At 37.1% G+C, this 19241-nt stretch overlaps 3 protein-coding genes across 3 annotated transcripts; all 3 read right to left on the bottom strand.

Moving 5' to 3' along the window:
* Nucleotides 1-1122: 1122 nt before the first annotated feature.
* c11h10orf53 (chromosome 11 C10orf53 homolog) lies at nucleotides 1123-3475 on the bottom strand. The gene is made up of 3 exons (XM_027017440.2): nucleotides 3261-3475; nucleotides 2929-3048; nucleotides 1123-1992 (listed from the first exon to the last, which is right to left on the bottom strand). Exons 1-3 carry the CDS (start codon nucleotides 3352-3354, stop codon nucleotides 1913-1915), a joined length of 294 nt encoding a protein of 97 aa, XP_026873241.2. The 5' UTR covers nucleotides 3355-3475; the 3' UTR covers nucleotides 1123-1912.
* A 2042-nt stretch (nucleotides 3476-5517) lies between these two features.
* On the bottom strand, nucleotides 5518-14816 carry chata (choline O-acetyltransferase a). Its single transcript, XM_027017442.2, has 15 exons — nucleotides 14725-14816; nucleotides 14270-14375; nucleotides 13598-13789; nucleotides 12877-12995; nucleotides 11608-11661; nucleotides 11336-11516; nucleotides 10734-10911; nucleotides 10237-10406; nucleotides 10037-10137; nucleotides 9154-9282; nucleotides 8922-9044; nucleotides 8697-8838; nucleotides 8482-8544; nucleotides 8217-8354; nucleotides 5518-5838 (listed from the first exon to the last, which is right to left on the bottom strand). The coding sequence occupies exons 2-15, from the start codon at nucleotides 14315-14317 to the stop codon at nucleotides 5560-5562; spliced, it is 1917 nt and encodes a 638-aa protein (XP_026873243.2). The 5' UTR covers nucleotides 14318-14375; nucleotides 14725-14816; the 3' UTR covers nucleotides 5518-5559.
* An 815-nt stretch (nucleotides 14817-15631) lies between these two features.
* Nucleotides 15632-18362, bottom strand: slc18a3a (solute carrier family 18 member 3a). The gene has a single exon (XM_027017441.2). The coding sequence runs from the start codon at nucleotides 17921-17923 to the stop codon at nucleotides 16376-16378; it is 1548 nt and encodes a 515-aa protein (XP_026873242.1). The 5' UTR covers nucleotides 17924-18362; the 3' UTR covers nucleotides 15632-16375.
* Between the last annotated feature and the right edge of the window lie 879 nt (nucleotides 18363-19241).

A 19241-nucleotide genomic window follows, 5' to 3' on the forward strand; every position in this document is an offset into this window, starting at 1 on the left:
ACATTTAGGATTTTTGTAATTAAAGTAAAATCATAAATAGCAATGACAACTGAAGGCTAGCTGCAAACATTAAAGCAGTTAGTAACTGCTTTGTAAACCTACACAAGATCATAATGCTTAGACTTCTGCCTTACAAAGAGTGACTAAAACACATTTTGCAAATTACAGTGTACTGCATACACTCCTGGTTGTTCAGTGATTGCAATTGGTTAAACTCTCATGGAAAACTGGATGATAGGGGTCACTGCCTCTCTTTTGCAGAGGGAAATATGTTATCCATGCAGACCACCTGTGGCAGCCAGATATATTCAGTTTCACTGAAAGTGAAGTGGTTAAACCCTTTCTCCAAATGTGATGAGATTCAGCAGACTTGTGCAGATGAGCCTTCAAATAGTGGCTGAGCTCACACATTTTGGAGAAACATGTATGGACTTTGTCCTCCTGAGTCTGGTGGTATTGTCAAGAGATATGGAATAAAACTACAAGCATTTAAATTTGGATTCAGAGCACAAGTAAAATATGTTTAAAAGTGCATTCTCATGCTAACATTGATGATAAAAAATGGGATCAAATATTTACATAAAAACCTGGTATTATCAACAAATGTAAAACTAAAAAAGAAAAAATTGAAGGAAAAATTAGTTTCTACTACTAACACAAAGTCACATTCGGACACTTTTAATCTTGATAATTTTTTCTTATATCTACATATTCAGATATCACCATTTCCCTTTTATCTTATCAGGGCAAAATCAGCAGACATATAGCAACACTGAATCCATTTGGTGTCAAGAAGAACATAAGAACATGAGTTTGTGATTATGAAGACCATTTTTCCTAACAGTGCTGTCCAATGAGAAACCAATATGGTTAATGTCCTCCTTTATAACCATTCACATCCTTCAAGCAGAACATGTCTCCATGTCCCAATTAAACTTCCCTCTTTCAGGTACGTTGTCCATGACACTGCTGAAGCGCCTGCCACTGGAAGCAAGTTGGCTCACTTGGCAGAGCTCAATAGGATATGGACACTGCATTTGATTTCGGTGCCTTTGAAGGCAGGAGCTTTTGATTCTAATCTGTTGATTTAAACATTCTTCTCATGGGTTTACTTCAACTGTGTTGTCAATGCACTATATTTATTTAGACATAGAATTAGAATGTTAATGCATCTATTCAGAATATCACTATTATCTCCATCTGCTTGAGGAACTAAAAATAGACTATTCAGTCATATTCACAAGTACAGCAGACATTAAACAGATGGCACAGTGACAAGTAGCAATATTCTCTTTGGCTGCCACAATATACTTTGTGGCTGTCAAAACACACTCTACCTGTCGGGACTATGATATACTTTGAAGGTTCAGCATTGGGAATGTACTTAGTGTTAATATCAGTGTGCTTATAAAAACAGGAAGCAATAAATAGGAAGAGTACGCACTGGTAATCTTACGTCAGATAAGACTATGTTTTACTGCATATATTTTCACACAGTGAGCAATACAATAATTGATGATGCCATTGTTAAGTCTCCTTTGGAAAATTAGATTGTATTTAACTGGCAGTGTTTATTGCCCAACAGTATTCTCATAACCTGTAGAAACAAGTTAATGGTGTACCATGTATGTGCTTAAGCAGGTCTTAATAAGTTATGCAGAATTTATTTTCAGATGTGATAATGTGTAAGCACAAATGTTTTACAGTTCAGGACATAGAACAGTTACCCTGTTGTATCTCTATATAGCAATGTAACCATACCAAAGAAAAAGAGGGTTAATATAAAACAGTGGAATCTTTATCACAAAATGGAGGTGTGACTTCTGACCACAAGGTTACTTAACAATAATATACTAAAATTAACATTGTGAAATATTTGTTAGCATTTTTATCAAACTGCACAAAATACATATTATATTTGGTGTTGTTGGTATGCACTCCTTACTGTGTCTATGGCATCTTGACACAGTGGATCAAGTCGTCCATCACCCCCTAGTGAAAACATAACTTGTTAGATATATTAAATATTACTACCAACATTTTCTCACAGCCACCACACTGTGTATATACTTTGCTTTTCTGGGTTACAAATTCCCCCATACTGTACAGAATTTTATCAACAGTTTTCAGTTTTTCATGAAAATATTACATTTACTAATTTACAAAGTCCTATTTCCTTAGTAATCAGGAAACTCCATCATACACTCTCTAGGAGAGTCACCTCCAAATTTAAGGACTAAACATTACATAGAGAAGAAAGGGATAGTAATGTCAGTTATTTTTATGGTGCTGTGCATGCAGTTATTTTGTGACTGAAAATTGACCCTTGCCTATAATTGTGACTGAAAAGGCAACAGAAAGGCAATAAAAGCATGAAATCATATGTGTAGACATCTATACAAACTTTCCTAATAGCTTTCACTTTTTTGTGCTTTCACCATTTCAAAATCCTGTTCTGTCATTAATCCAAGAAAAACTTTAATGGAACCAAGGATTCTTGGTGGCTGACAGTTCAGTATAATATTAGGCCTATCTATTAACAAACACTTTAGATACTTATAAATGTAGCTTGAAAGGCACAAAACACAATCAAACGAACAAACAAAAAACAAAAACAAAAACAAAAACAATAGGCAATAGAGCATGAAATCATAAAGAATGTGTATTCGTGAATTCGTGAAACATAATTGGTAGACATTTATCCAGTAAAGTAACTTAATAGTTTTAGAGAATGTTTAAAAATCATAAACGGAATTGCTGGTTGCAGAAAGCCAATGTGTATAGAGAACAATAAAGTGTAGGCCTACATTGGGATGAACACCTGATCGAGAAAAAAAAATTAAAAAGTAATATCAAATGCGAATTGCTAATATTTGCATTGTGACAATGAAGTGCCATTTATTATTGATGCTGAATGAGGGTTATTACCGAATTCAAGATCGTTAATGTTACATTTATAGACGCATTCTCCGTTGATCATGAGTTCCAGCTGGTTCCATTCTGACGTTTTTTCTAGAACCCAGATGTAGCCACATTCTTTCAGAGTCGCTTACGAAGATAAAGCAAAAACCATCAAGTATAATTTTATAATGATGTACGTGATGCTGTAGGCAACAAACCTAATCATATATGTCCTTAATTTCACAGCTATCTCAGACAGAACAGAGGGGGTTAATTACACATTGACCATAAGACAAATGAAATCTTATATCGGGTAAGTTAGCTAGGGTTAGCTTAGCTACCTAGTTAGCGTTATCTACCTTGGAGACCTTCTAGGCGAAATGTCCTGTGTTCAACAATACCACACGATTCGTAAGGACCATATCGGACGATGATCGGTGAAGTATGTGTCATAATCTCAGATTTCTAAACTAGAACAGCAAAAGATCAACCAACAGCAACAGCAAAGAGCAAAAACAACCGACAGCTACAAGTACACAAAATGGTCAACTCTTTTCTACCACACAATCTATGCTGTCCGTTCCCCTAGCAACAGATTACAGTCACGCGACTGTAACTAGACAGAATGGTTCATGTTTTTCAAGTGTTTAGAAACAATGAAAAGCCACATTACAGTCCTTTCTGTAATTTTACATAAAATACTTAGTTAGCTAGCTAAAACAAAACGTTGGTGATAGCTATGTTAAGTAATAGTCAACTTAACACCCTGTACATTATTCATTGTTAAGTACCCACGATGCACTGCAAATTGTGGTGTAAGGACGTTGTGTATAGTCAACGTACGCTCGCTGCATTTTCTTGTATAGGTCTACACAGTAATGTAACGAGAAAGTGTCATGAATGACTTGTCAGAGCGCTGACGGATCGATTTCGAGTACCAAATGCCAATAGGCAAGAACTAGGTAGCTAAACTTGCTGAGCTCTTATAAGGCTGATTTATCCATTTCTAGGAAAATAAAATGGTGAAATTCCTGAATCTATAAATGAGAAAGTTCTAGCCGGGTAGTTAGCTAATGTAGCTAAAACCTTATGCAGACTCATCAGCAAATTAAAAACAAAAAACAAACAAACAAAAAAACAAACAAACAACAACTGCTATTGTAACTGGCAACACAGTCATGAGTGGAAAAAAAAAGTGTAGTGGACCTAAATATACCCTTGTGGTGATCCAGTATTAAGTATGGTCGTGAGGAAAACCTTTTTGCCTAGAAATGATAATGTCATAATCCAGTTGCTGATGACAGTATCAGTTTCACGATTCGTGTATTAAAAGCAGAACTATAGTTAACACACAGGATACTTCATAACCACTGAAGTAAAAGTTACTGGATGATAGTCTTTTAAATTTGTAGTGGCACAAAAATAATTCCTACAATATGCCAGTAGGCTACTTGATTGAAATCCCAGATGCTAATGTCTTTCAGAGATATAAAGTTCTTATACAACTCCTTGTTCTTCCCATCATGTTACACGCAGTGCCCCACTTGCAATATATGCTCTCCAATAATATACAATAACTAGACAAATGTTATTTTTCTCAAGCTAGATGTTTCATGGGGAGAGGATGTCCTTAGAGTTGATTTTGTTTGTCAAGAGGTCAAAGGCATGAAAAGTAAAGGCATAGGGTATGTATATAAGGAAGAGTAAAAATAATTTTAAATATCTTAGATCCCGTGAAGTAGCACATGCTTTTCAGCTTTTCAAACAGCTAATTAGTGTAACATATTTAAAATTATACACAAATAAAAATGCCAAAAATAGTTTGCATTTGTGCTTCACAATACTGTTATTTTCCACCAAAACTTTATTACTTTGCTTATATTCAAAACATCTTGAAATGTATCAATTTTATCAAATACATTGTTCTTAATTATTCACAAAATGTATACATACATTTTACACATAAATACCACATACAGACATTTGCTTCATTCTACATACAGTTTCAGACCAGTGTATAGGAACATGTTCTTAACATGTTTAATTAAAAATAGGTTTTCAAATGTTTAATTTAACTCCTAATCAATTGTCTTGTTTAGATACAGAATATAGTATTTAGAACTACTATTAAGTTCTAAGAAATCAATCCATCCTGAATTATGGAATGTTACACAGTGAAATAATAATATAGTACTATAATAATATAAGACACAGCATACAGTTTCCTTACCATTTTACAGTGGGTGATGTACTTCTAACAATAGATGTAAAACATTGATACATGTCTGTGATCATAATACTTTGAGTGATGGTGGCCTGTGGAATATTCAAACCATTGAGGAGCTTTAATATTTGCTATAAGCTAAACATGAATCACATATTGCTGCACTTAATTTCACACACACAGGGACATAGACATTTCTTTTTGCCCCTTGACCTTCTAGCAGTGTACATGGAAAACTCAAAATATATGGTTGAGTTTTACTTGGTGCAGATTTGTAATGGTGGTAGTATTAGTTCATACACGATATCTAAGATAACCTTCAGAATCAGATTTATATTACTCTAAATAATTACTGTGGACAAAAAAAATGGCACAAAAAATTTTTATTTGGCAAAAGTTCAACATCACAGATGAGTACTAGCTTGTCAGGATTGTTATGTCTTTCCCCCATTTTTCACTGTCTGGGAGACATCCTCCATACTCTCTGTGGAAGTATGTGGTTTGACTTGAGTATTAGAAATGCGGCATAGATCTTGCATCTCTCGTAGGCATGCCACAATAGCTTTCACAAACATATCTGAAGAGGTCCCAGGGCTGTCATGGAAACTGGACACAGAGAAAATTATGTGGTCTGACTGGGGATTGTAGCAGACCCCATAGCCATTAGGGACCACTGGGCCATAGCAGCAGAACATCTCCACAGTTGTGGGGACCTGTTTGTAAAGATCATACTATTAGAGTGTGCTTGGTGGTCCACATATGCCTCATAGAATTAAAGATTCCAGTATGGATAATACTGTGAGTTCCTTGAAATTGCTTTGCACCTTTTGCATGTTTATTACCTGTTTTTCCTTTGTGCTTTTCCCTTAAGTTAGTCAAGTTGCCTTTACTTAACTAGCTATGTATTTAGCTAGCTAAATTAGTACTAGACACAAAGTAATTAATGATGAAAACCACAATAAACATGTTATTGTCTGTGAAGAGTGATTATTATTCTCCCATTAATCATGTAATTTGGTTGTTACAAGTGGAAAGTATGGGTGGGGTGAATTACATTGAGCAACGAATATTTTCATTAACATTAGCTAGTGGCTTTGTTGGAGATTGATTGGAGTTTAAATCTTTCTGGCTTGTAATGTGCAATGTTCATGACATCCATGATGTTTGTGATGTTGACAATGATCAATTTAAATATTAATCTAGCAGGTTCCCCTTTGCCCATTGGGATTGTTTATTTATTTGTTTGTTTGATTATTTTCCTGTTTGGGACAGGAGATGCCATTTGTAAGCCAACATGCATATTTATTAGCTACCAACACTCTGTTAATTATAGAGTTCAGGTGCTTTAATCACACCCATTTCTAACAGGTGTGTAAAATCAAGCACAAAGCCAAAACAAACACTGGCAGAAGAAGGGGTCATACTGTAGAGCTCAGTGACTGCCATATGATGCAACCTTTGGCTCAAAACTTCATAAAATTGCTGCTCTGCCAAATCAGGCCTGGCCAACTGTATGTGCTATTATTGTGAAATTAAAACATCTATGAGTAGCAAAACTTTAGCCACAAAGAGGTAGACTCTAACCCTCAATTGCTCAAGTGATCAATGATCTGTCTGCAGGCTAATAGTCTACTCTATGTTTGGCAGATGCCAGGAGAAGCCTACCTACCAGAATGCAAAAGTGCCTACACTAAAGTTTGATGGAAGAAGGATAATGGTCTGGTGCTGTTTTTGGGGGTTTGGGATAGGCCCCTTGAATCATATGTAGGGTAATATTAATGGTATAGCATACATAGACATTTTAGACAGCTATATGCTTTCAGCTTTGTAACAATTTGGGGAATTGTTGCAGCATGACTGTGCCCATGTACATAAAATGTGTTCCTGGTTTGAAAGGTTTGGTTGGTGTAGGGGCACTTCTGTGGCCTGCACAAAGTCCTGACCTCAACCCCTTAAGGATGAATTGGAGTTTCAATTGTGATCCAGACCTTCTTTCCCAACATAACAGCCACCCCTCGTTTGATTTTCCACACCTGTCCCTCGTGTAGTTAATGTATTTAAACCCTGCCTTGTGGCCTTGGTCTTGATTGTTCATTGTGTTTACTTCATTGTGTAGTATTGAATGTTTGAATGTTAGTTTGTACTCAGTGTATCCTAGCCTTTTTGTTTCTTAGCCCTGAGTATTCCCTAGTCTTTGTTATAGCCTGTTTTCTGTTTCCCTTCGTGTGTTTTTGTTTGTTTGTATTGTATCCCCGTACTCTCCGTGTTGGCTGTATGACACTGGACTGCTACAACAACTCCGATTTTGGATTTGCCCATAATAAATCTCGCTCTTCTCCACACATGGGTCCGCCTCATCACCGCTCACCGTTACAGTATTTAACATAAGATCAGGATTATTTTAACATAAAACAGTTTATGGACACTGCTGTTAAGTGCCTCAAGGAAGAACCTGCCTTTAAAATGTACTTATTTTCTCAAGGCTAATGTTGGGGTCTGATGGGCATTGATTGATGTAAAGGATGTCTTTTATATTTTATTATAATGTAAAGGGTTCATTTCTAACTGCTGTGAATTTTGTGAACCACAAAAAACAGAAGTAATCCTTAAATTTATGTGCAAGATAGATGAAGATCAGGCAGGGCAGTATGAGTGGGTGTTAGTTAATGAACAGTTTGAATGAGACAGTCATAAGTCCGTGTTTCTATATGTATGTACGTAAACATTAGACGAAAGCACATGACCCAAAACTTGTTTTATAACCCATTCTCAAAACATCAAGAATGTTGAAGTACTATATCATTGCACTATAAATTCAATGGTGTTGGAGTTTAAAAAGAAATGTTAAATGATACATTATATGATATAGCTAACAAATTGAATACATTCCAAATTATGTACACTTGTAAGTCTTAAACAGCATTATGTATGTAAGTATATGTATGTTCTTTTGGACTCCACTCACATCCTATGCTTCCTTCAGAGATTGGCAAGTGTTTTAGGATGTCTTACTGGTGGCAATTGTGTGAAAAATGCTGTGAAGTGGATGGTGGACTGGTTAGACTTGCCTAGTGTTTTTGTTCTTACAAACCTGACTTGTTGAGAGGATGAACTGGTTGCTGATGACGTAAGTCTCATCTGTGAATATCTCAGGCTCCTCCAAGTTGAGCTCCTTAGCTATCTCACGCAGTCCAAGTAAGTGATTGTCTATTGCCATTCCTGTGATAGCCTGTTAAAATGAGTGATTCCATGCACAAGAATAATAGCTTCATATTGATGGAATAATGTCATTAAGTGATGAATAAATGCATTTAGTGGAAAAGGTAATTCTGCATAGCAGCCTCCATTTTATTTACCAAGATTGTATAATGGGTTTGTGCCCTAATAGCGTGCCATAACTTCTCCATCTTCTCAGCATCCTAAATAAATAATAGAATACAGTAAAATGATGTTACGATGTCAGCTTTATTGCAATAAGATAATTAAAATAATGTATGAGTATATCTACTGAATGAGGCTTAACAGTTAATGAAAACAATGGTAAGTAATCTGAACCATTGTAATAACATACCGTCACACTGGAATTTTTATCTGTCATCGATTTCACAAACACCAAAGCCTCAGCAGTAGAAGAGCGAATGTTGTCCACTCGACCCTGATGGAAACGACGAATTGATGCACTCTCATAAGTGGGAACAGGTCTTCTGTGACATCTGGTAATAGGTTAAAAGTCAGGTTTGGCATGGTGTGTGCCTCTGTTGAATATCTGTTTTGAGGTAGAAAACAGCAAACTAACTTGTAAAATGCAAACTGCAGAGCTACTTGTATATAAGCATCAGGACTCATTTTCTGCTTCTTGATGAAGTCTTTCCCATAACTGTTGAACTTGTGGACATTCATGTCAAGATTTCTAACAAGCCTAAATAAAATGGACAATTTTTAAATCACAAATTCATATTACTGACACAGATATACAATGCAGGTATGTTGACTATGATCCTCAAGACAAATATTGCTTGTTGATTTGCCTTTGTAATTTGTCTGCTGAAGCAGTAAGGAGTTCTTGGATCTTTGGCGAGCATTTCCAGCGAAGACGTCTTGGTGCTGGCAGCTCACTCACACTATCTGCCCTTACCAGCTTGGAAGGGCTGTTTCTCCTAAGAGTGGGAAATACACACATGGAGCCAGTGTGTACTGTCTATACATTGCTTGTGTGCCATTTATTTTTTCAAAGTAGTTAGTTAAACATTTTGTGTAAGCAATTACCTGTAACTATTAATACAAGCAGTACTTGTTCTCAAGCTATTGCAAAATTTCACCCTCTTTAGATGATGGAATAACTAATTGTCTGTCACTTGAACAAGCCTAGAAAATAGACCCAAAGCGTGAAAAACCTCCAATTTCCTTGGTCTTCTGGGTCTTCAAAAACCTCTAATGGTCCATAGTTTTATAGTATTCATGCTTCCAGGCTAACTCGCATTTACTGGCTCATATGTTTTCAGAGCTGAAAAAGCTTGTTGGGTTCTTAGCAGACTGTCCTGGGAACCTATGCATGAAATAGAGCTTTATTTGTATAATGTGAAAGGGGTATTATAATTCCATTTTCAGATGCTAATTCTGAATTGTATGAAAATGTATTTCATTTACATTTACAAAGCTGATACTTTTATCCAAAGCGACTTACAATTAAGACTGAGTACAACGTGAGCAATTGAGGGTTAAGGGCCTAACAGTGGCAACTTGGCAGTGGTGGGGCATGAACCAGAAACCTTTCAATTATAAGTCAAGTAATCAGTAAAACACAGTATATTATAAATCTTCCATTTTTTTTTTTAATTGTCATGTCCTGTCAAAATGTAAAAGATAATGGAGAGCAGATGAAGAAAAAAATGTGTATATATCTTAGCTTACATGTACTTCAGTACATATTCTGTGCACTGGACCAGCACGATCCCCTCAAAGGGTGAGTGTTCACAAACAACACCACAGCACCCATCTGCACCTACTACAAACTGAGAGTTGCAATGTTTTTATAGCAAAATTTCTTTTCACTGTAAGCCAACACATGCATATTTTTTATTTGATGCACCCAAATTTTGTAGATGCTTTACCTGCAAAGGCTTGTCATACCAGCGGTTTCCCCCGCTCCTGTCTGCTCCTCCTCCATGGAGCATCATCATGGCTCGGTTGGTGGCACTCGGCTCTATGCCACAGGATTCATCCAGGCACACCACACACACACTGCGCTCGATCATATCCAGAGAGTCCCTGTTGGTAGAATCTGCACCAGATGCTCATATTCAGCATGGTTTAATATCTGATGAGCCTGTCTGAATGCAGCACTTTTTATATAAAACATTTCCAGTTAGTGTATGTTTTCTGTCAGTGCTGTTGGTTGTTGTTTGATGAATTGTCAGAAAGTCCATTGTACATCTCAGTAATTGTCAGTAAGTCCATTGTACAATTTATATGTATTTTATAGTTTGAAGATATAAATAGATGTAAAATTGTAGATTTTTAAAGTCTGCATTTTTATAGGAGATATATTGATCCAAGAACACAGTGTCGATTATCAGGAGAGGACTGTGGTTACAGTTCAACCTCTGACCTTTAACAAGGATGCTGCGAGCCTCTGCCCACTCTGTCCTGCCATCTGAGGTGAGCAGTCCAATAGGAGGCAACTGCTCCTCTTCACTATCTGCCATCCTCTTGATCTTCTGTAGCTGAGTGTACAGGTCTTTCTCACTGAGTCGCCGGAAGTTGATTACTACATCAAGAACAAAGAACTGACAAAAATAACATGAAGTTTATGCAGTTGTTTAATTAACTTAATGCCTTACAGTGATGCAAGTTTCATGACATAAAAGCACACTGATAGACATTTAGAGTGCAAGTGTAGTACCCTAATGAGTGCCTGTAACTTTTCATTATGACATTTAAAGGGATTGTCTTTTGCATAATTAAAAACAGCTCAAGCATAAAAATTATTTGTAACCATCCTCATTAAATCAACAGTGAGCACCTGTTAGAGGGCATTGCTTATTAATTATAGTGTAGAACAGGAAATCAAATACCCAGGGGATTTGTACATCAAAACTGCTTTAGTCTCATTTAGACTCTTTGTTGGATTAGGTCTAATCAGTTCCAACAACTAAATCAACATATATACCCAGCAAATAGTTCCTGTATGCCTTGGCAGTACAGCCTTACCTGGTTTTTACAAGCTACTATGACATGTTCTGGTTCTGGCATAACACTGCTCTCCTGAGCCACCAGGGTATCTGTCTTAGATCCAGGTAGACGGTAGGAGGTGAAGAGCCTGTAGTACTGCTCCATACACAGGGGAGTCCCAGCCAACTGGCCCCGGGCATAGTCCACTGGTAGGGCATGCCTGCAAAAACACAGCCCAACCAGGATGCTTCGAATGAATGGAACACAGAATTAGATCAAGCAGTTATTGGTGGCAACAAGGTACAACCTACCCATCAAGTAGATACTTGTATTCTAACACACCTGAAATGAGATGAGCTGCAAATCTGTTGGATAAAGGAAGAAGGAACAGAGATTTAACTGTAATTCACAGAAAATCTTCATAAGAAAATACTAAAAAAAATCTCTGTGTACTAAACAGAATAAACGTATGCAATGTATGACTGTGGGATTTAGAGTGAGTTAATACCATTCTAGCTGGTCCTGAAGTTGCACTGCCCCTCAGTTCCCTCTCACACATGCCTCCACTGCCTCACCCAAGTGCCTTATTTAATCAGCTATTAAGATCACATTTCCTGTTCAGTAGTATCATCACAACATTAAATTGTACAGCAATTAATAAACCCCCAACATGTAGAACATTTTTATTATAACCTTATGCTATAAAAAGTGGCTTTCTGGATGTTGCTTAACTTAATATAGTGAAAAGTTTAATCATGGATTTATTAAATTAAGTCTTAAAATGATTTTTCCTCTAACAGCGTAAGATTAAAATGCATAGTTCTAGACGAATCCCAGGTTACAATTTGCTGACCTAATGTCATAAAACATGGGAATATCTGACATGGAAATTCTTCTGTAGCTCCCCTGGTAGATAATCAGATTGTGCTTGGTGGTAGTAACAACAAGGTCTTGGGTTTGATTTCCAAGGAATACATGTACTGTCATACTGATAAATATGTAAGACACTCTGGATAGGAGCATCTGGAAATGCATATTTTAGGTGTTAAAATGGCTAAGCTTTTGTCTATTATAGGTAATGTGCTCAGAGTAGAACAGCTGACAGATTGCTTTTTACTAGTGATGGTACCTTTTAGGGTGTTAAGGCAGTAAGCCATCTATAGGTTATTTAAGACATGTGCAATATTTCTTATGCATTTACTCATTTGCACAGTGAGATATCTTGCAAATAGACACTAGTATGAAGAGCACCTCCATAACGCACACATATGAAACTGTACAGCTGATGGAAGGAAAAGCATGCAACACACAGACTTTATGGTTTACATAATCTTTATGAAGTTCAGAACATTTCCCAGACATGCTAAGCATCCATCATTTATTTATATGGATGCATTCAGTGTAATGATAAGAATGTACAAATTACTAAAGGTAGGATAATTTCCATTTCAATTTCATCTAATTTTAGAACTTTAACATTCAGTTCAGGTTGAAAATAATAACTATGTTTTCTGTTGGAATGTTTTAAGCTCTAAAATCAAAATGGAAATGCTCCCAGTTCCAGCCTCAGGGACCAATACCTGAGTGTGTCACTCTGAGCCCTGAAGTTCTGATTAGGGAAGACCATAACAGGGCTAGAGTTGACAGGTAGTGCTAGTCTGTTATTCAAATACATATCTTCAAGCCAGTAGTCGTATACCTGAAGAAATGAAAATATTTAAACACTTTTATGTGTTAGCAGGAAAGTTGCACATTGGTTAAGTTTCCAGAAGGGACGTTTAAGGCTGTGGCTTTATACTGTAGCATGTTCAAACAGGTGTTGCATTAGAAAAGTATAAATAGTGTAAAACATCTATTCACTTTAAGACAGATTAAGGTGTTGAGTGATGAGAAACATAAACACATTGTGATCATTAGAACAAATGCCCATTTTCAGAATGAACTGGGTTTTTTTTGTTTTTTTTTTTGTCTTATGGCAGTACTTACAGCAAGCTGCATATTTAACAAATGTAAAAGTAAATGCTCATGTGGAACCTCAGAATTAAAATTGGCCTCTAATTGATACCTGTAACATCAGGCCCATGCCTAATACTGGGGATACTTTACCTTGAACAGTTGTATCTAATGTAAAATAAATTAAAAAATAAAGTTTATAAATCTGTGCAATATGTTAACATAAACTCAGAACAGCTATAAAGCAAAGAGAAAATGACTAAATCTCTTTGAGCTCATAGGTAATAACATTTAACAGAGGGAGGTCACCAGCTTAGCACAAGATGAGAGTAGCTACAAGGGCCTTACCCAGTTGTCTTTAGTCTCTTTTCTTTCCAGTAGCTTTTCCTGAAGTAATTCTCCTAGCCCCCCAGGTGCGCCAAACTTCTCTGTGATGTCCTTTGTCCTTCTGAACTGCTCTTCGGAGACCAGGTGTCTCATACACCTTAGATACATGTCAAGTGTTTGCTGTAAGGCTGGGACTGGCAACTTCAGAAGACCCTAATCAGAGAGGAGTACAGCCTTATGGAGAGCACTGAATCTGTCATACTACTGAACATAAGAGAAAACATCTAATTAAGTCATTAAGTAGATCCTGTCCATGTTCAGATTTTGCTCATAAACCAATAAGTGTCTCATAATTTGCTTTTTATGGGGCATCTTAGCATGTCCTAATTACTTATTCCTGATATTTCTGTCAAAGACTAGCAAGGCGTTATTTTGGACAAAATATGAAACAACTGAAATTGTAGCCGTTTTCATTGTACATAGTCGTCAGCTCCATCAAAATGCTTAGACCTGATAACAGCGTCATCAATTTTGTACTGTAAAATCTTAGTAATACATGTTGCGCTTAAATTACGCAATTTTAGTAACTGAAGATTTACGTTAAAAGTTCACAATAATTTAAATTACAAAAAATGTATTGACGCAAGCTTAGAAGTAGTATGTGAATAATGGATAATGATAAATATACACTACACTCTGATCCCCTTGGTCTCTTGACGGTTGCCTTTCCAAAACCGGCATTCTCAAACTTCTGGTGTCATTCAATCGAGAGAAAAGGAGATACTGTGTACTGCGCCTTCTGGAACAGATGATCGTTGAACAAATGGAAGCCTTGAGATGTCTCAACGAAAAAGTGACCTTTTCAGCACCGATCCGTTATCTACACCATTTGTGCGCCCAAATGGATGGATTTATTATAATCATCGATATGTTAATTACATATAGCTAATCATTTACAATTCAGTTTGAATAGTTCAATTAATAATTTAAGACAAAGAGCAGGCCATAATAATACGAATTAGATGAACAAAAGCTACATTAAAAACTGGCTCCCCTAAGGCATTACTTCATAGTTGACATAAAGGTAAAAGTATCTATGGATGGTAGAAAAACTTAAAATGCTAACTTTTACGATTGTCTGTACTTACCAGATTGATATTCTTAGATCTTGGAGAGCCCGAGATTATCCATATTCATTTTCTCTCGAATGTTCTTAAAGTACTGAAACAACTTGGAGAGCACAACTTGCATCCATTGCAGGACAGGAGCTGGTTCCGTAGAGATGCTAGATGGTGGGGCTCTCCTACCTCGCCCTGCCATGCAAAGCTCCTCCCATCGAGGTGCGTGGAGGGTCTTGTTTGCCATGTTTTCTTCTCCAACACCCCCCAAGACCCCACCAGCCGAAAAAAGACCAGAATATTTTTTACCATTATCAAAGTTTGCATTTCTCAACATGTCTCAGAGTGGAATATGTGATTTATACGATCATAAAGCAATTTATCAGTTCATTTTTGGGTTAATGATATCTGGTCTAACAATATCCAGCTAATTCTTATTAGTATAGCTTTTTTTCATCTTCACTTCAGGTCAAATCTTGAGCCTTCGTTTCAGGTTTCGGTGTAATTTAATCTATTTGACCATTTACGAACATTTTATCCTAATTAGTCTTAATACAAGCAACGAGTGGGGAATGTTAGTCCTCAAATCAGCCCGATTAAATCTGATTTTTTCACTTCCAGGTAAATGTTTAGGCTAAGGCCTGTCTAAAAACACATTTCTCTCAAATTGTCTGAATTTATCTACTATATGTTATACATTAATTTGGTTCAATCCGTGAACGTCCTAGGTGAATTTCTGCATTAAAAAAACAGTACAGTTATTATTTGTTTTTTGTTTTGGAGGGATTGTACAGTTGGTTACCAATTGTCATTGTCGCACAAAACTGTATTACTCAAACCAGTTTTCGAATGAGTGAGGGGTACTAGTTTCCTACTCCAAAAGTGTTGTAGTAGCAAATAAAAGAAACATAAATAAACAAACACACGTAGGCCCATGACCGTAGGGAAAGGCTGTCCCAAATATATTATTTTAATTATATGTACATTTAATATACACATTATATACAATTCATGTTTCATAACATACTATGACGCGTTCCAGAAGTACACTCTTAACAATGTAACAGGCTACACGACACGGACAATGGAGACGTAGGGTACACATTAGATCATTTAGATCATCATTTAATCAATGAAAGTGTCAAGTGATATTGCATTTTACGTATAGCAGCACAAACCTGGCAAAACAGTAGCTTAAGCATATTTAAACACTGACGCACATTTTCACATGTGCACGTACACTGTAGGCTATTTATATCCCTGAATGAATTTAATAGTTATTTTAATAGTTATACGATACAGATGTTTTTCATAAAGGGTAAATCAAGGGTAAAGCAACACACTTAGGCTATTAAAAATGATTTTTAAAGCAAACATTGATTACTGGTAGACTTAAAAAGCGTTGAGTAATTTAGTTCGAATAAGACTATGACTGTGATTAGTACAGTGATTAGTACATAAAATTATGGAGTAATATAGTGTTTTAGTAAGTTTTGTAGATTGTTCATTTTGCACCACTTTGTAAGGACTGCAACTGAGCTACATTACAGGCTGGTTTTCCAGACACAGTTTAAGGCTACTCTTGCACTAACATCATCAACCGGGATTCTCTACTACGATATCTTATTTAGCCTTAATATTAGTCCTGGAAATCGGCCCGACGTTAAACGCGCGGGTCAGTTTATATGTATTCAGGTTTAAATGTTTCATCTTCAGAGTATGAACTTGAGTTTCGAGCAAATTTGCCATGTTCGTCAACATGCGCACAGTTTGCAACGGTGCTGTGTGACTCGTTCTTGCCTTGACGCTCTTCCATCCTAATAGTGTCGTAGAGACCTGTAGGTCCCTCCTGCAGCAACATGTTTCTTTCGGAATAAGATGGCTTCATTAGGCATACATTTCGCAGTAGAAGTAACGCTGGTGCGTAAATCACGTTGGCAAGGCCCATTCCCAGGTTGAGTTGCACAAAACCGAGGTCATGAACTATCTTACCGGCTACAATAGGTCCCAGTGCATAGGCGACACAGTAGGAAATGTCTGCAATAGCATATACACTACCATACACAGATACATGACGTACGTCAACTAGAAACGCAAGTGTGGGTAACAAAGCCGTGTCTACTAATGCAATACCAAAACAAATGCCACACAGCGGGATAATTAACTGCTCGAAGTTTTTACATGCTGGCACAGTGCAAGAGCTTGCACCAATCATAACCATACCAAGAGCCCCATAGAACCATTGTAGATGTGGGTATTGCGCTGCCAGTTTTACAGTGATGTAGACACCTAAAATATGAGGGAAAAAAGATGGCAGCCAGGTTAGTCCGATTTGCCACTGGGATGCATCCATGGTCTCCTCCATCCAGTTTGCAATAGTGGGTTCCAGAAAAGCCAGTGGTATGTTACACGTCGTCAACGCACCTGCCACTACTGCTATGTAGGGATCAATCATTAGTTTGTAAATTGGGGTCCCAACCGGCATATTTTCTCTAGTCCTGCTGGAAAATGGTTTAAGAACAGTCAAGCATAAAATACCATCAGCTAAACATACACAGGCGAGGACGATGAACGGAACGCGCTTCCCTGCAAACTCGTATAGCACCCCACCAAAGGGGGGCGCCGCCAGGCTTCCAAAGGAGATGAAAGCCAAGGCAATGCCCAAGGCTCGACTTCTCTCTGTCTCCTCTGTGAACCTATCTGCTATCATAGCAATCCCAGAAGTATCTGCGAAGGCTGATCCAAGACCTTGTAGACTGCGTGCCACGAACAGAGTTACGTAGTTTTCAGCAAAGGCAAAAATACAGGTGGAAACGAACATAATAGAAAGTCCGATTAAAAGAGGGATGTCGTATCCGACACGGTCTATAAAGGTGCCCGTCAAGGGATTGACAATAAGCTGCAAAATAGCTTTTGAGGCAAAAAGAACACCGATCTGCACATCAAAGTTCTGATTTTGCGTACTGTTGACTGAGGAATTTGCATGTATCACATCGTGGGAGTGCTCTGATTCACTCTCTAGACGGGCTAAATAATCTGGTACAATTGGTACGATCACCATGTAAAGCATATTATCTAACAAAAGTGCCACACAGACAATCACTAGAACAATCCTGCTTTGTCGTTCAGGGTCCTGAATAGCAGTGCCTAATTGTTTAGTTCTTTCGCCCATCTCGGACAGTTTAACCGCGGCAGACCGCGCCAAGCCAGCGGATTCCTCTGTAGCCATGCTTCACAAACTTTTCTTGTTTCAAACAAAACAGCAAAATTATTTTCTATGTTGTGCTATAGCAGAACATTCACTGCAGTTGTACATTGGCTCTTCTCCTGTTGGCGTGCTGGACAATCAAGCCTCAGATGATTAACTTTTTCTTGCTTCGCATGCTGCAGTCCTTCATTATACTTGCTTTTTCTCCCTCCTGAGTTGTACGTTTTTTTTTTTGTCGTCAGCCAAAGTTGTTTCATTGCAATATGCACCGTCATTCACGTGAAGAAATCTCAAAAAGTCGCTCTTAGGTTAGAAATTCATATGCTCATTCTCTATGAGTTATTTTTAAGAGACCGTGTCGCGCAAACCAGAAAAGGTAAGACCTCTCACATTAATAGATTAATTTACCTGATAGGTTACAAGGCATGCCATCATCTCAGTTGAGCAAACTCGGTACTGTTGCAACGGGTAGGTGGATATACTCGCGTGTTTGTTGAGTCCATTGAAATCACTCTTCTTTTTTTTTTCCAGGGATGTGACGCAATGCTTGCTTGCCCCCCAGTGGTTCCCCTAGAAGCCGCATTTATTAAGATAATTTAACACTAAAACACTTTAATTAAAGACACACTCTGATTTCAAATGCAAGTTTCTTATAAATTCTTAGACACAGTTCCGTCAAGATACCTCTGAGCTAAGAGAAACATTATTTCAATCATAAGCTAATGTGTTTAAGCATAGCTAATAAAGTTGCAAACAGGTTTCTGTAATATTCAGAGCGTTCACTTCTATAGCATCTCACACAACTAAGGTTTTTTAAAAATGAAGTTATAGGAGTACCACTCTCTTCTAAAATCAAATAATATGTATTTAACTTAGAATTCCTGAACGAAGCAATAACCGCGCAGGGCCGTGGTATATTTGCGAAATAGTGCTAACAATATACAAATTATTAAAAAAAAACCCCACTCAAATTATGTCTTATGTGTCATCTATTATGAACGCATCGTTTTGTTATATAAACAGTTTAAGAGCTAATGTGATGTTTTGTTTTTATTTCTTATCGGATTAAAATGATTTGTTGTTGCTACAGCAAAACAACTTCTGATAGGTCTTATACACCTTACTTTGAACGAAGGTGCCTGTGGTTCTTTTTGCAGATTTTGGTACTAGAGATTTCCATAATCTCTTACTGTTGACATAACTGCGATTATCAGTCTTCGGTGGTTGCATTTATTTGTACACAGAGGAGTAAAGTATATTTTGGAATGCTGACTTATTAATCAAAATTCAAAGTAAAAATAAATAAATAATTGCATGCAACTTTGGAGCCAACAAGTCA

This window comes from Electrophorus electricus, chromosome 11 (genome assembly GCF_013358815.1).
Source record: "Electrophorus electricus isolate fEleEle1 chromosome 11, fEleEle1.pri, whole genome shotgun sequence".
Classification (NCBI taxonomy): Eukaryota; Metazoa; Chordata; class Actinopteri; order Gymnotiformes; family Gymnotidae; genus Electrophorus; species Electrophorus electricus.

Coding starts and splice junctions, on each gene's coding strand:
- slc18a3a (XM_027017441.2), bottom strand. CDS start 17,923: ATGGCTACAGAGGAATCCGCTGGCTTGGCGCGGTCTGCCGCGGTTAAA.
- c11h10orf53 (XM_027017440.2), bottom strand. CDS start 3,354: ATGACACATACTTCACCGATCATCGTCCGATATGGTCCTTACGAATCG. Junction 3,049..3,260: donor TCGCCTAGAAGGTCTCCAAG/GTAGATAACGCT, acceptor TATCTTCGTAAG/CGACTCTGAAAGAATGTGGC. Junction 1,993..2,928: donor CATTAACGATCTTGAATTCG/GTAATAACCCTC, acceptor TGTTTTCACTAG/GGGGTGATGGACGACTTGAT.
- chata (XM_027017442.2), bottom strand. CDS start 14,317: ATGCCGGTTTTGGAAAGGCAACCGTCAAGAGACCAAGGGGATCAGAGT. Junction 12,996..13,597: donor AAGAGACTAAAGACAACTGG/GTAAGGCCCTTG, acceptor TCATTTCTTCAG/GTATACGACTACTGGCTTGA. Junction 11,517..11,607: donor TACAAGTATCTACTTGATGG/GTAGGTTGTACC, acceptor GTGTTTTTGCAG/GCATGCCCTACCAGTGGACT.